At 43.6% G+C, this 17,151-nt stretch overlaps 1 protein-coding gene across 6 annotated transcripts in view; it reads right to left on the bottom strand.

Moving 5' to 3' along the window:
* Window positions 1-3,670: 3,670 nt before the first annotated feature.
* FBLN2 (fibulin 2) overlaps window positions 3,671-17,151 on the bottom strand; it is a 121,276-nt gene continuing 107,795 nt past the window's right edge. For all 6 annotated transcript variants that reach the window (XM_054216447.1, XM_054216445.1, XM_054216446.1 and 3 more), the window contains exons 10-17: window positions 16,764-16,901; window positions 16,303-16,446; window positions 12,524-12,652; window positions 11,878-12,003; window positions 11,133-11,249; window positions 10,182-10,310; window positions 5,321-5,444; window positions 3,671-4,291 (exon numbers count right to left, since the gene is read on the bottom strand). In XM_054216447.1, the coding sequence (XP_054072422.1) occupies window positions 3,934-4,291; window positions 5,321-5,444; window positions 10,182-10,310; window positions 11,133-11,249; window positions 11,878-12,003; window positions 12,524-12,652; window positions 16,303-16,446; window positions 16,764-16,901 (1,265 nt within the window). In that variant the 3' untranslated portion in view covers window positions 3,671-3,933. The remainder of the gene's footprint in view (window positions 4,292-5,320; window positions 5,445-10,181; window positions 10,311-11,132; window positions 11,250-11,877; window positions 12,004-12,523; window positions 12,653-16,302; window positions 16,447-16,763; window positions 16,902-17,151) is intronic.

Genomic DNA, 17,151 nt, shown 5'->3' with positions numbered 1-17,151 from the left:
CCTCAAAGGGGAGGGGGGCGAGGAGGAGGCTCAGCGTTTCCCCTGCTCGCTGAACTACCAACACCTGCGCTGATACCGGCACTTTGAATGGGGCTTTTGCAGAAGAGACTGTCCTACGCGCTGATGTTAAAGCCACTGTTGTGGTACGCCCTTACTACCGCCTTAACCTCAAAGGATGATCCAAAGCATAAAATCTCTAAGTTTGAAATCTTCTGGCCTTAATCGCTACACTAAAGAATAACTGATATAAAGGAGAAGAAAAATAAACGTGAATGAAGGTCAGTTTGTGGGATCTTGGAGTTAATAGAAGAATTCTGGCCCATTACAGTTAACAGCTTGCTCTTCTGTGAGGGGTGAGCCATGCTCTGCTCCTCTAGTGTGAGGAGCAAGACCCAGGCTGCCTTTTCTCTACGTCAGGCTCCCAGAGGAATGCTAGCCCAGACCAGTCAGCACCTACAGCAATCCACATTTATGTATTTTTTACGTACAAAGAGACTGTAAAATCCTTCATCCCTGGCGCAGAAAGGAAACAATTCAACGTATTCCATAAAAACCTCTTTCTCGCCTATCTACTGCTACTTCAAATACGTTACGTAAATTCCAGTCAGAAGAACACTTGATGATTTATTCTGTAATGGACCCATTCAAATTTCCAGCAAACATGCAGGTTTTAACTTCTTCCTCCTTCCAATGATACATTTGATGTTCCTCAGTCTCTGGGATGACTGGATCTCATAAGAAACACAACAGCCAAGTACAGGGAGGTCAGATTTCATAGAGGCAGGAGTACGTAACCTGCAAAGCTGAGCAGAACACGCATTGTTCAGACGGGTCACATAAAGGCTATTTCCAATTTTTGGAACATACTAATAATCTGAATTTTTACACATAGATAATCGCGTGCTCCAAGTACACTATAATTATTCGTTAAGTTTGCAGCTGTTGTCGTCCTCATGAATTTATCAGCTTGCATAGTTCTTGGGTAGTTGCTCTTAATTCACCTCAAACAGGCAAGGGGTGGGGAGGGCCACAAAGAAGCCAAGAGAGAGAAAAAAAAAAAAGCTACTTAACTAGAAAGTGTTAGAAATAGAGGAAAAAAAAAAGGGAAAGAAAAATATGGCTGTACAAGAGAGAAATCAAGAAAGCCATCGCTGTTTGAAGAAAGCATAAGAGGCCGTAAAGGTACAGGCCAGGCCTGAATTCTTCTCACTGAGACCTCTTTTGTGAGAGTGGCTACAGACACACGCTCTGCCTGGGCTACCAGCCAAATCAGGCAGAAGGAGCATTACTGAAGATGGGAACGGGGCCTTGCAGGAGCTAGAGCAGTTGAAGGAGACAAAAATTCCAGTCCAAAGCCATCGCCACCCAGTGGAAGAACACGCTCGGCTGTCAGTGAGTCTCTGGTGGATGTTGGCTGTTCAAGTTCCGTCGTGAGCACCACGAGCAAAGGATGCAGTGCTAACTGTCCCTGCACTGCGGCTCCTCCTACAACTGACGGGGCATACGCTTCGGGTTGGTAAGAGGTAAATGATTCCTCTGGTTATTTTTGGAACAGAAGAATGTGAAATTATCTACGATAAGCCTTTCCTTTGCTTTGACCAGTCGCACCAAGCAACAATTTCTAACCTTTTTGAATGCCTACTGGACACGGTGCTGACGAGGACATGTTTTTTTGTAACATAGCATTTTAGTTATAATAGTATGCAAAGCCTTTCCTAAAACTCTCCTCATCAATTACCTGTCTAGAAAAATGAGAAGTCGGTGTTAGAAACTGCCAGATCCTTAATATGATTGACTACGTCTGGTTTTAGTCAGCAAAAGGTCTCCAAGTAACAAATGGCTTGTCCGTTTGTTCTCTGACAAGAAAGACTGTGGAGGCTTGAATATCATTTACGCTCAATCAAATACTAATGCTGATGGAAAACTCTGCGTTTCGGTGACTCTTGATGTGCCCCACTGGGGCATGGAGAAATGTATCGCCACTTAACATGTATGGTGCATAATGAATCTGAACGGCTCTCCTCCTCACCGCCGCGGCTCCCTCTTCATCTTGCCAGGCCTGTAGCTGTAAGATATGCATTAACTGAAATGACAAATTGCATAAACATGTGTTTCTCAGTTGGCAGTTCCCTGCTAAATGCTTATGAAACTGTTAACTACGGAAAACAAAAGATGGATGGAAGAAGATCACTTTTACAAAATGATTTTTATAGAAAAAACAAAGAAAAGCTTGATGTATGCAAACTCACAGATATCCCATATTTCACAGCTGGGGAATAGCAATATTTTTTCCCCGGTAATGGGTCTTTATGATGTCAGATACAGAAAGATTTGCACTTTATTATCAATAGGAGAGTCCAAATTAAAGAAGTGACTTGAAGTGGCAAAAATTGGCCTTGGGATATAGTGAATACAGTACATCTTCCCTCTCACCACAGAGGTGGTGTTTACAAGATTTTAAGATGCAGTTCAAACAAATATTTTACCATATCGTAAAATTGTTGGTTATGGCATAAAAAGCCATAAGATTTGATTTCTCCTTTTGTGTGTGTGTGTGTACGCACTGGTCAAAAGAAGACTGACGGTAGAAAAGAACAGATTATTAAACTGCAGTGCAGTAACCATCAATATATTGTAGCTATGTTTTTCCTTTAAAACATTTTGCAGAATAATTATAGCTGGAACAAAGGAAGCTCAGAAAATTTCAACACTGGAGCTTTTTTGCTTTTTGGGGAAGGAAAAAAAAAAAAAAAAGAAATCAGCCATAAAGAAGTTCTGATATTCATTTCTAAATTCTAACAAATACTTTGATTATACTACGCTTTGCTACATCTGGCCTTCAGCTTTGGACCTCATCCAGTTTCCTGTAGAACGAGAGGAAATCCAGCTCAAAACTTAGGTTAGGTTATTTTCTAAATGGCATAACACAAACCACCAATTTAACTAGCATTTTCCTCTGCGTCATTCAGTAACACAACCGAAGCAATTTTTCCTGAAGAAGAGAAGCAACTCCCCTTTTTGTTTATTTAAAATTGCAAGTGCTTCCTCAGTGGCACACCCAAGCTTTAAAATAAGGAGCAGCAATCGATTTCACTATTTCCGTGTTTCTCCTTGACGTTGCTTTAAGAATTACAATGCATCTAATCTGCATTTATAGTTGCCTAGATAGAAGGAGTCTGTATAGACAGGAATCCCCGCAGCTCTAAAGACAACTACTAACAACGGCAACGGGAGCTTTTACTCTAAAGCATGACGTTCTCTTAAGGCCTTGGTCTTGCAAATACTTAGCATATGAGTAGTTCTACTAAAGCAAGACTCAATCATAAGCTTTTTCACTGGTGGAGTTTTCTTTTATTTATATATATTTTTAGGCAACATATTATGAAAGTTGGAAAGAGGAAAATAAACCGGTAGGTAATATGAGGTGAGCTAATCGTCGGTGTACACGTACGGCCTTCGACGCGGCATCTCAACACAGAAACCTCAGTGAAGTCAGCGGCTGAGCCAAGCCTATAGCCAACCCTATACACAAAAAAGTTTGTGTAACAAAGAGAAATTGCTCAAGGTCTCTCTTAGTGGCAAAAACCAATACTCCCAAGTGAACGTCTTTCCTCTCTAGTGCAATACCCTGCAGATGTGACTAAACCTAAAAATAATTGCTAAGAAAAGGTTCCAGCATTTAACACAATGTATTTACTGCATTTCTAACCCTTCCTTCGCTCATTGTCAAATGATGATGTAAAGAATTACATAAGAAAACAACAAAAAAAAGATAAAAATTAACTTAATTTACACGACCAATAAAAAAGTTTAAAGCAATGACAGAAAAATAATATAAAGGCTAGATACATTAAATGCCAGTTCAACAGTATTAAGCTTTGGTAGAACAGTTAAAGAGCATAGCACCAATAAAATCCAATGTCAATACATGCTTCAGTACGCATGAGCTGTGATGAAAATGTAAATTTTGGCAAGAAAAGTAGTGTATGTTCCCTGACGCCACAGTTTCATTTCAACGTCTAACAAAAAGTCTTTAGGCTCTTTCACTTGTCGCTGAAGATAGACAATGCCCGTGTACGAGTTCAGCCTTCGCGTGCTGAAGTAGTTTTCTTCGTTTCCCTTGTTGATAGTAAGGATTATGTTGTCCCCAGCATAGGCAGGCGATGGTCCAATACGGAAAATATGAGCTGGGACCACAATATTGGTTTGGAAGTTCAGCTGGTAATAGGTAATGCGCACCGGGGTATTTTGGCAGTCCAGATAATTAAAACAACTGATTCGTTCACACCTCCTAAGAGATGAGAAATGAAGCACATTCAGCGTCCATGTAATAGCAGGTAAAAATACGTGTATTTCAGAATATTGCCACGGTAAAAGACAAACAGGAGTCCCAAAGTTCTGTTGGGTAATTACCAGCTGCTTGTTCTGCTTTTACAGTGCCCATAAAGCATTTGTAAACGATATAATTGTCAGAGAACAACACTAAGAAAAAGATCCTGGACACGGAGAGCTGTGTAGGGAAGCTCCACAATGAAGAAAGAGCCCGAGTCATGCTGCAAGCAGCACGGAGCTCGGAAGAAGGGTCTGTGTTTCACCACCGACAGCACAAGCCTGGGCCAGTGCTCCAAGAAAATAAAAGCAATCACACTTGAAAAGGAAGCTATGGCACGGGAATGGGAAACAAGCTCCTCAACTTGTAATGCTGCTCAATTCTATAAGGCAGGAAAAGTATGTTTTAAGTCGTAAGCAACGAAATATGGCTTCCCAGAGCACTGCCAGCCATGGAGGCAGGAAATGGGTAGGGAGATTTCGGGGCTTCTGAACCTCAGCTGCTGAAGCGCTGTGGGGATGTGCCATTCCCAGAACCCCACGGCCTGGCAAGCTCGTTATCCTACTGCCCCTCAGCATTTCGACAATCTCTGAGGAACTGCAATCTGAACATTAAACAGGGGCCCCAAAACCACTCTAAGCGGTGCACCGAGCAGCCTGGCAGCCACTGCAATGACAGAAGCAGCACAGAAGATCTTATTTTTTTAAAAACTTAATTATAAGCAGAGCCCTTTTAGAGCTGCAGCAAGCAGAGCTGCAGGCTCTGATGACTGCGGAGTTGGAGGGCAAATGGGGGCTCTAGGGCTTGGAAAAAGGAAGAGGCAAAAAGGAACAGAAACGCTATGAAAGCTGGGGAAAGTCCATGCGCTCCAGGTAGTGAAGCATCTCCTTAGAGCTCTGAGCACTTACACCCACCCACAAATTAACGCACCGTGTAATATCCACAGCCACTGGACAGGGCTGCTGGCTTTGCTGCGATGGCCATACTTACATGTCAGACACTTTTCTGTAGTTGGAAGGACACTCGAAGGACAGGCAGCGGAAGCTGCCCTGGATGTTATAGCAAGTCTCCGCAGCTGAACAGTTATGGGTTCCTATTGCACATTCATCGATATCTAACGAGAAGAAACACAAAGGAAAAGACATGCTGAGTTCCAAAATAAGAAATAATCACAATTTATGGGCTGTAATGTTGTAGAATCAGAGAATGGTTTAGGTTGGAAGGGATCTTAAAGATCTCCTAGTTCCAACCCCTCTGCCCTGGGCAGGGACACCTCCCGCCAGACCAGGCTGCTCAAATCCTACACTCATGAGACTCTGTGGGCACGAGAAGCAAGAGGAGCCTGTGGGTTTGGCTCTGCGACCTGAGGGCTCTTGTTTTCACCACTCAGTCGCTGTGTGTTATCTCTCCGGTACCTGCGCCTGCTGTCTGCAGAGCAGGACTGCGAGAACGCCGGAGGAAACACCCGGGGCGTGAAAGGCACATTCAGGTGAGGGGTGTCAGGTTCATCTCTACGCACTGAAACTTTTTAACATTTGGTGTGACAGGGTAAATCACGTTAATTTCAATTCTGCTAAAATTCCTATGTCTTCTGGGGAAAAAAAAAATCCTTCCTTGACATTATCAGTCAGTAAGAGATGACAGTACCACTCGGCAGGGTGTGCAATGAAGAAGGGAGCCCGCTCTTCCCTACAAGCAGCTTATGATCCTTTTCATGCTGTTTGATAGTCCTTCCCCTGCTCGGCAGAGAGCGTGGCTGGCCTTCTACTGCAGGGGAAGTTTGTTTCTTTACCCGCACTCCGCAAACATTGGCACGCGCCTGTGAACCCAGCAGCTCCCATTGCAGACACATCTGACGCACCACAGGGTTTAACTTTCAGTGGAGAATAAACATGAGAAGGAATAAAAGTTCTCAAAGCCCAAGATCCTCCTTTCTTGCCACTTCCCACTGCGATAAAAACCAAACACGAACATGTTTGGTTCAAACCAAACATGAACATCTTGACGGAATCACCTGTGTGGTCACATTCTCCCTTGCTCCAGGGGTGTCAGCGATGTGTTGTAAGTAATATTATTAAGCTAGGCTGAAAGGAAACAGAATAAAATAACTAGATAGCCGTAGTCTAAGGCAGTGGAACTCTAAACTTCTCAGAGCAGCCAACCTGTCCATCCCTGCAGACGCTGTGTAAGCTTTCCACAGCTGTTCCGATTGAAGATAGTTTTTGAATAGTCTCCTGAAAGTGATGGGCCAATTTTTACAGCTTCGCAGGTCACTGGTACTCCCCGAACCACAGGCTCACTCTAAGCACAAAACTATGTCATGCGTTGTGTTTCTAATCAAGCCTGTGGGCGCAGTGCACGTGGGACAAGCTCAATAGCTGGCGGAAGCATCTCACCGGTTTCAGGCAGCAGAGCACGTGCACAGACTTGTGCGTGCCATGGACACGATGTGCAAGCACTGGAGCAGGAGGGACAGTCCTTGATGAAAGGTGGCCACTGCTATAAATTGCTCGTACAATGCATCACGTGTGTGTGCGATCGCAATGGCTCCTTCTTCATGGACAAGGCTGTAAAATGTCCACATAGCCCAAGCAAACAAAGATTCCCCTATCACCCGGTCTGCAGAGACTGCCCCTCCCCAGAGCAAACACACGTCGTGGATGGAGGGACACCCTAGGGCTGCCTCCACAGCCTACTGTGAACAAGCTGTCCCTCAGGAATAAACAAATCCCGTCAGAATACAACCAACCCACGCTAAAAGCCAACGGGACCTTCTCGGTGACTTCCTGAGAATGGGGAAAGCTGGGCTATGTCAGGAGAAGAAATTGTCTATGCATGAAGGTTGCTCTGGATTAAAGCAGGGGGCAAATACAAAGCAAAGCAACGACTGCTGTACAGCTGCGTGATCCAGGAGACGTAAGCTCCACCAGACTATTAGGAAATATGGGAACTTAAGAATAACGCTTTAGAACAAGGCACATATTTTTGAAAATTTAAGTTACGTATAAATATACCCTTGTAATGAGAATGTTGCAGAAGACAAAAAAGAACTCATTACTTAACTCTCATTACTTAAAGCTCAAAGACACTTTATGGCCTAGAGCATAAACGTGGTTACCTAAATAATACATATGCACAAGCCCAAGCCATGGACCTTTAAATGCTGAAAACCAGATGCAAGAACAAGGATCCAGCTTGAGCAGAAAATATTGGCAAAGATCTTGCAGTCACATTGTGTACTCCCAAATGTCTAGACAACGCACGGAGGCTTTAAAATGAAATAAATGCTAACAGACAAACCACGTGGACTGTGTAGGGCTCCGCAGTTCTGCCAATTGTCACAAAGGAGAGAGACTCTTAGAGGAAAACTATAACCTCCCACTCCCTCCATTCCCCTGGGATGAGAACTGATCTCATACACTGAACCAACTGGTTTAAAAGTCTTGCAAAGAAAAGTGTACAATAGGAAGTAGGAGAGAATCAAAGTAAATTAAACCCCTTGCCGATTCTCAGAAGTGCCCCTAGGTGAAAAGAAAATTTCTTCCATATTGCAATCATTGTCATGAAAGCCCTCACTTCACCAGTTTGGCTGTGCTGCAAAATACCATAGGCAGTTTCTCCAAAAAGATCCATATGTTGAGATGCTATTACATGAGATACAACTCGTCTGTTTGGAAAAAAAAAAAGGTACAAGGAATGTACCACCAGTAACTCTTAATAACTGGTCAGATGATGAGCCACTGGAGTCAGCTCTTTAGCTGGTGGAAACCAATATAGTCTTCTTGAGTTTAGTGCAGCCGACATCAATTCAGACAGTTTGTCTGATCATATTTTCAGAGACTTCAATATAAGACTGCCCGAACTTGTAACTACAAACTTGGAGAGCTCAAGAAAGGGCATGTACCCAGAGGTTACTTCCAACGCCTGACTAAACGCCAGCTTACCCAGCCATGCCCAGAGCTGCCAACACGCGCTAAGTTTTGCAGGTAGCCCAACCTCACCCTCTAAGGAGGGTGCGTGTACCAGGTGGTGCTGGTACTTTGAAAAGCTTATAGAACCACAGAACCATAGAATGGTTTGTGTTAGAAGGGACCTTAAAGATCATCTAGTTCCAACCCCCCCCTGCCCTGGGCAGGGACACCTCCCACCAGACCAGGCTGCTCCAAGCCCCGTCCAACCTGGCCTTGAACCCCTCCAGGGATGGGGCAGCCACAGCTTCTCTGGGCAACCTGGGCCAGGGGCTCACCACCCTCACAGCAAAGAGTTTCTGCCTTCCCCTCTTTCAGTTTAAAACCGTTACCCCTCGTCCTGTCACTTCACTCCCTGCTCCAGAGTCCCTCCTCAGCTTTCCTGGAGCCCCTTTAGGGATTGGAAGGGGCTCCAAGGTCTCCCCCGAGCCTTCTTTTCTCCGGGCTGAGCCCCCCCAGCTCTCTCAGCCTGTCCTCCCAGCAGAGGGGCTCCAGCCCTCTGAAGGGCTAAGTGACACTCGTCCAAGTGTCACTTAGCAGGGCCAGTCTATCCAACAGGAACCCTCTCCCCCCGGGGTGAGCGTGCAGGGAGGATTTCACACCGCACAAACAATGCAAGTGAGATCCACGGGTCCATGTGGCAAACCTCCTTCCTCCACCTCCAGCGCCTGGAGCACGCTGGGCGCCTCCAGCTCGGGAGAGCTGCGCCGGCCAATTAACGCAGTGACTCACACTACTGACTCTGGAAGACGTCCCCAGCTCAAATCACACTGCTGGCAGAGGTGGCAACCAACACGCCAGCGCTCAAAGCAGGGGGGGGAAAAAAGCCCAAGGGGAGTAAAAAGCCCGAGGAAAGTTATAGCTGCAGTTTTCTAAAGGTTACTTTTACATAAGAATTTAAATGCACATGGATATAACTGCATGCTGAAGTCATACTTAAAAACACATTATTAAAAAAAATAAAAAGCTTTTAAAACCTTTAAAAAATATTTTACTTTTCATTTAGTCTGTTTCTCTGCTCCAAAGTCAGGATCAAGTATGCTCATGCCATTCATGATTTACACAGTGCAAATTCACTGCCATTAGCACTGAGAAGAGAATTTAAGCATAGGAGATACATAACCGAAAGTTATGTGAAGGGTTCCTGAAAAACTAAGAGCAGGAAATGCCTGGTAGTTCGTGTAAGCGACTGCGGGAATGCATGTAGAGTACGTAAAGGTAATCAGCTCTCCAACCATCATTACACAGTCAGCGCATCCTTTGCAAACGGGGGATTTTGACTTCAAAATCAGACAGCTGTGCACCAGATGAAAACCACCAGACCTCCAGAAGACATTTCTATGATTCTGGAGAAAAGGGGGGGGTGTGTGGAGGATACATGTCATTTACGCTAACATTTACTAATGCCAACATATTTAAACTCAGGTGGAGGTGGCAGACTTCTGCATGTCCATGTCCCCGTTCCAGCTCCCACATTCTCTCTCCCAGTTTTCTGTGGCAGGCAAGTGCAACTCCTAACGAAGCCACAGATTTCTACATCTGGCACCTCTAAAAAACCCAGATCATTTACTGCTGTGCCAAGGTGCACACACAGCTCATGCAAGTAATCAAGTGCCCCCATTTGAGCGATGAAGTGGGCTCCCTGAGGAATTGATTTAAGCGATTAGCTCACACTGACACCTCAGTTGCCCCAGTACATTTTCTAACACAGGCTAAAGCTGACATTGCAGATACCGATATTTGGCAACTTTGTCAAATACCGGCTTTTTAACAGTGACTAATGTGAAAAACGGAGACTTGATTGAATAACCGTAATGGCTTAGATCATTCCAAGGATTAAAGCTTCATGATATAATCCTTTCGGTTTCTCAACTCCCCATTACCTCGACAGGTTCTTCCATTTGCTGCCATGGTATATCCCTGCTCAGGACAAGCACACTGATAACTACCAGGAACGTTCACGCAGCGGAAAGTACAAAGAATGCCCGCACTTTGTGTGCACTCATCGATATCTGGGGAAAAAAGCACAATTGCAAACATATGAAAAAAAGAAAAACAGAAATGTGAAAAGGGAGGCTGTAAAACACAAGGAAATTCTAATCTGACACGTTTATAATATAGTCTTAAACAAGAACGCAACCATTAAAGTTTGACGTTGCTCTAGGACAGTTGTTGTGCTTTCTGAAATGCTGAACACCAGATTGCTCCAAAAAAACCTGGCTGCAAGTAGTACGGACTTACGGAAAAGAACAGTAAGACTAGGGCACGTCTGGGTTTGAAAAACTCTCTCTGGTACCTCTGTAACTCTTTTAGGATGGCTTTGGGGGCGTGCTCGTGCTAGGAAGAACCTGGGTTTCTTCACTATTTCTTAAACAGAGACTCTCCAAAGTATGTGTCAGTATTGGTAACTTCAAGAAAACAGGTAAAACCCTTCCTTTCTCCATTCCGATCACTCCACTCCTCATTCACGCACCACCAGCAGAAGTCAGAGCACGCCTTCGTTCAGCCGTGGCCGAGTGGAGGCTTAATTGATGCAATATAGGTAAACATATCTTCCCTCCTCATTTTTTCAGTCATAAGCTCTAGCCCTGTGAAACAACAACCTCCCCGGTTCTATGATCAGGTAAGTATATTCCAGCCCCAAGTAGGAGACAGGAAAATAAAGTGAATTTGCCAATAGCTGGAGTAACCTTTTGCAGCTTCTGCAGCAGGGTGTAACTCAGAATCATCCTTCGGCATCCCCTGCAGCATTAGGTGCTGTTGAGAGTTCGACAGCACTGCCTGTTAACAAGTGTACACGTATTTAACTTGACCTGAGAAAGCAGCAGCCTTACCTTTACAAGAATGCCCATCTTCTGCCAGCTGGAAACCTTGCCTGCAGTAACACTGATAGGAACCATAAACGTTGGCACACTCCTGGCTGCAGGGACTGGTATCGCACTCATTCACATCTGTATTCAAAAACAAACCCACAGACATTGCCACAGTGGTTCAGAACAGTACCTCCCACCATTTCTTGCCTCTGAGAACAGCTACCGGCCCCTTCTGGTCAGAGTGAATAAGGATGGACTTATTTATCCCAAGAAGATGCTTCTGCTCCAGAGGCAGAATGCCAAGAAGCGCGAGGATGTCTGTTGCACCCGAATTTCATGTCTATATATGCCAATGAAAACACATACACATGGAAACATGTGTTTCAGACCTTACACATTAGGTAATCTTTGCCTTAAAAAAAAAACATGGAGAACTTAAAAAATATCCATTCAATTCAAAATCCATTTTTTCAAGTTTTGTCACTACCAAGTTTCATCTTTATTAAAATCTGAATGAAAGGTCTCCTATTCTAACTTTGTTACGTTCTCCTTTTCTTTAGTCTGGAAGGAAAGGAAAAAGTATGTGAGGGAAAGGAAGAAAGAGGAGAAACTTGTCGGCTCTCATCTGACAGTTTGAGTGTTTGACTAAAAATCTGCAAATTTGAGCACACATGGGTTTATTGTATTTATCTTTCACTTCAGCCTCTTCTCTAAAGTCCCTTAATTCACACTGCAATTTCTTCTTCACGGAAAAAACGTCCGGTACCTTCACAGTGCTTCCCATCATAAGACAAGCGGAAACCAGAAGAACAAGTGCAATGGTAGGACCCAGGGGTGTTCTCACACGTGTGCTGACACAGGCGTCCAGGGTAATTCCAGCACTCATTTATATCTGCCAGCACGAAAAGCAAATATACAATCAACTTAGAAACAAAAGCATCAAACAAGACGCAGGAGGATATTTTTTAAAGTGTCAGAGATTGATTTGCAGAGCATGAAATGCTGCAGCCTCAGGTTTTATGCTGACTTTGGGCTCCAGTTGGTGTACGGTAGCGATAAAATACAAAATGCTGTATCATAGCCTCTTATGAAGAAAGTTGTGAAATCTTCAGAAAGATAAATTTCTATGGCAGCAGAAGCGTAACCCGTAGGGAAGGACTTTGCAGATGACTTTAACTGATAACCTGCAGCTAAACCAAACCAAGGGCACCTGGCCGAAATCTCAGCGCGGAGCAGCAGAGCTCTAAATGGCCGGTCACACCGAACAACAGCTGCTTTGGAGGTGATTCCATTATCTTCTGAGGCACTGCATTGCAGAACTAATAACTGCACACTACAGTGGTGCTAAATACTGCCTTGAGGTCCAAGGCTCAATCAATCAGTCGTTTCATCTCATCTTGCGCCTTACATACCAATGCAGCTTCTGCTGAACGCATCGTACTGATATCCCATCTTGCAGTCGCAGCGATAGGCCCCAGGAAGATTATGACAAATCTGCCCTTCGCCACAACGGTGTACACCAGTTTGACATTCATCCACGTCTGCAGAACCAGAGAAAGCAAATAGTTTGCATAGAGTTTGCTGAAAATCAATGTTTACGAAGAGAGCAAAATAAATTAATTAAATAACAGGAATAGAAACTACCAGGGTTGTCCCCTGGACAGAACAAGGAACATCAGCTTTTCCCACTGTGCTCATCTCAGTTAGCTTTACAAATCTCTAAGTCAAACTCTTCAAAAGCAATACATTCTATTAAAAGTGAACGCGGTAACTGTAACTGCAACGGAGCTTTCCCAGCACATTCTGCATTTCAATGTAAACACATTTTGATTCTGATCAAACCATGACATTTAAACAACCTATTCTGATGTTCTGCCATTACGTGAGTCACGGCAAGCCATTTAAAGCAAAACAAGAACTAGCCAGAAATTCTGCTCATCCCTTCAATTAAGGCAATTGCTATTTTCATCTCGAGGTGCCCTTTCAGTCTCGCTTCTGCTGTCTACCTTTTGCTCTTTCCCAATGTTGATCTTTTTTCTTTTCTCAATCAACTCACATTTTGATATTCCTCGCGGCCTCTCATCCGAAATCCAATACCAACAAATTAGTTGCTTCTGCATTCACATGCATCACTTCCAATCTCATTTAAAAATCCTCAGATGAAGATGAGAGTTTTCAATACGCGCTGATTTATAAGATTTGCAACGTGACTAAATAGCTCATCAGTATCTAACAAATCCCTGTTACCATCTGTGACAAGAAGCATCAAAAAGTCTGATTAACTCTCCGAAACTTGTATTTCTTCAAGTATTCTGAGTTCTGCCATTTCCTAAGCCATCACAGCCTGCTTCCTTCCTACTATTCACGTCTTCAACTACTTTTACAACTCAAATCCCTGTTCATGTTATATTAATTAGAATGGCAGTCTAAGGCTGGGGGCTCACCATACTGCCCTGTTTGAAGTCATAAATTTGAGCGCTATTTCATTTCAAAGGGTTCCTGGGCAGTTCTTCATCAGACAAGAGCCTTGGAGGGAGCTCCGGAAAGCAGTCGCTTGCTGAGAAAATGATAGGGAAGTGAGAGAAAGTTACTTATCAAAGAAACTTGGATTTGGAAAAGCGGTGATTAGAGGAACCCTGATGAGAGGCACAAGCAAATGCTTTGTTCAATATTTCAGCAGCGGATTCCCACCTACACAGTCCCTGCTGGCACCAGGGTTAGGGATGGCAGGGAACGCCACTCGCCAGGCAAAGAATTCCTGACAGGCTCCCAGATTTCTGCTGAAACACCGGCTCCTCATTTTCTTTTAAGATCAGAGGTAGTAATCACACCAAGGAAGTTTCTAATGCAGATACAATTTTGTAAAGTAGCAGGTTTATTTGCAATGAATTCATGTGTGCAACCATTTCATTAGTTTGTCCAAAATTATATATTCCGTTGCAGTCAGACTTTAATTAGTGCTAGGGCATTATACCACCAGAAGTGTGCTACATTTCACGACAGTTACAGTAGTTTTCAGTTAAATGGAAGAGGTAGTTTTTAACAACTCATTTACTAAATCAGAAAATATGAACATTTTAAAGAGAGACGAAGCCCCTAAACAGAGAGGATGACCCTGGAAGTGTAGTTCTGCTGGAGAAACATGTGCAGATGATGTATTTACTACTGTGGATAAATCTGAATCAGGAATCTAATTAGCTATCGTCATGCCTTAAAGAAACTAGTCTTTATCATAGAGAGGGGAAATTAGGACCATATGCTTTTCTTCTTTCTTCTCCATGCTCTCTGCCTACTTAAAGAAAGTCAGACCAAAAGAATACCAAAAGATACAGACCGCAAAGAGAGTGCATCCAGCAAAGGCAGAGGAATCACCAATTAACATTCAACATTTGTTTTCCCAAAATCAAACTAAAGAAGCTTCCTTATACCTGCTCCTTAAAAGCATTGTCAATCATATAAAGTAGAGACAAAGTATCATCAGTAATTACAGCACATTGTGTTATCTCATCATGCTTTAAAGATATAAATGCTGTATGAATAATGGCAATTTCCTCCTCTGGCACATATTTACACACAGTCATCCTCTTTTAGGAACAACTGGGCGGAAAAAAGCTGGATTCTTTCTGTAAATCATCAGTTTGAAATTTAGGAACATAATCTGCCCTAGCCATTAGCAGGGCTTGAAAACAAAGGCCGTTAGCGCTACAGCCCGGACTTCTGAGCTGCTCAGTGATGACTGCTGACTTGCGGAAAAAAAACCACCATTCACGGAGATGTTGGCATGGCAGTAACCCTAAAAACAATTTCAGGGTCACCACACTTCAGGTGGTGCAAATGTACCTAGCCCGCTTGACTTTGCTGAAACAGGACTGATCAAAACCAGCTGAAGAATTGTGTCTTCGTAGCAAGTGGCACCGACAGGGTTTTTGGACCTTTCCTTTCTAACGGCCAAAATATTTCAGGCTGCTGTATAATAAGAGAGCAAATGACACTGCACTGCTTTGCCCCGAGTATTCAAACACAGCCCCCAAGAGCTGCAGTAGGGAGCCTTCTCAATTTCCTCAGTTACACACATAAACTGTCCCCATCTTCTGCTGCTTTCAAAGCTTCCTCACCTTCTCCCTGGCCAAGCATGATTTGGATAGTCCTGGGGGTAAAGTCATGAAGGGAGATACAGCATAAAGAAAAGCAAAAAGGAGAATGCAGAAATTTATGCAGAAATGGGATCTTCTAGCTATACTGCTATTTTTTGCTACAAGCTGCTAGTCGTGACCAACCCGTCTTCCACCCACCTGTAACATCACAAAAGCAGATTTTGTTTATTTTTTCATCCTTCCTTTTATTCAAAGGGGACACAAGCAGGAATTATTAGGATATCATCACTAACCGAAATACTGATTTGCCATTTCTTTTTTTTTTCCTCTGCCATTGTTTTATAATTTTCCTGCTTCATGAAACGCAGATCAAGGGAACTCAAAAATACATAGCCAGCCTTGCCTTGGGCACCAAGGACCAAGCTTTCAGTTCCTTTCTTCTGAGTGTGTTCATTTACAGAACAAATACTAATAAGAGATGAAATCTGCTCTTCTGAGTCAGTAACTCCATGAACACATTGGAACAAATACAAATCAGTATCAAGCTGCGTGCCAGCCATACAAATAGTTCAACTTTCTTTTCACAAAGAAAGTAAGAATTTATCCTAAACATACACACAACTGGATGTAAACGGGGAACGCCATTCCTAGCGCGACGAAGAACATCCATTAGCGCTACTCTCCTGAGTCCACACACTCAGCGTTTCTCCTGTGCTGCGTCCCATGGCTCCCGAACCTATCGCTTACAGTGAGACACCGCAAAAAATAGCGAAGGAGCACGGCTTTGACTGACAGCGTGCGTTTAAAAATAACTAATTCACATTCACTCCAGAGTAGAAATCAGCAAATCCCATATGCAGTCAAAACCAATGGCAGCCGGCGTACCCAGAGGAACTCCAGGCAGCAGTCGGACATCAGCGCAGCATCCTGTAGCGCAAACAAATCACTGAGCTGCTTGGACAGCTAATGCATACAGCAAATCCCCATTCCTCAAATAAATTTAGGAATCTGGAGGTAACTCAAAACCTCTTTTCAGAACTGAAATGTACTTTTTCCTCTGAGAGAGCACATGACCAGACACTGGAGTCCGACCTTACCGATGCATCGCGTTCCCTCCTCGTTGGAGTGGTAGCCTCTGCTGCATGTCAGCGTGTTCCTTTGGCAGGTGTAAGACCCAACGGTGTTGATGCAGTTGAATCCTGGTTTACATGGCTCAGGGAGAGATGTGCATTCATTAATATCTGGTGAAGACAAAGAATTAGAATAATGAGAGAAACTATTTAACCTTTCTGGTCTGTTTTCTTCCAGCTGTCACTTCTCTTCCTTCATTTCAATTTATTGTGCTACAAAGATAAGGCTGATGAAAGTCTGCTGTGCTTTCAAATTCAATATGCAAGTACGCTTATCTTTAAAAGGACATCAATTTTTAAATTTAATTCAAAGCAGGATTTGAGGAAAATTACACGTGGTCAATATACACCCCTTGGACAGGCTGAAAGGAAGAGGAGTTGGCCAGTGCTGCCACACAGACTACAAACACATTGCTGGTCACACTCACCAACACAGTTTCCCTCCGGGTCTTGTAAAAATCCATCCATGCAGCGTTGCTTCGACTCACAGTAGAATGATCCTTCGGTATTCTGACAAACGAAGTTTACTTTACAACTATGAGTTCCTCTCTTGCATTCATCAATATCTGTTAATCAGGGCAAAGCACCAAATTGTGACCAGTTAAGCTGTAATTTTCAATGGTCTTCATGACTAGCTTATAACTTCTTTTCTCAGAAAGGAAGTTAGGAAGCATCGTTTAAACCAGACGCTCAACATTGCCTTTGGGAAACCTGAGGATTAGGTGTGTTTGCTATGGGACATCCACTTCTGCATAGGCTTCAGAACTTGTCAGGTCCTGCAGCAGATGAGATTCAGATCCCTACTGCCTTGTTCAC

Source organism: Rissa tridactyla, chromosome 10 (assembly GCF_028500815.1).
Source record: "Rissa tridactyla isolate bRisTri1 chromosome 10, bRisTri1.patW.cur.20221130, whole genome shotgun sequence".
Classification (NCBI taxonomy): Eukaryota; Metazoa; Chordata; class Aves; order Charadriiformes; family Laridae; genus Rissa; species Rissa tridactyla.
This window is presented reverse-complemented; position numbering and strand designations above follow the sequence as displayed.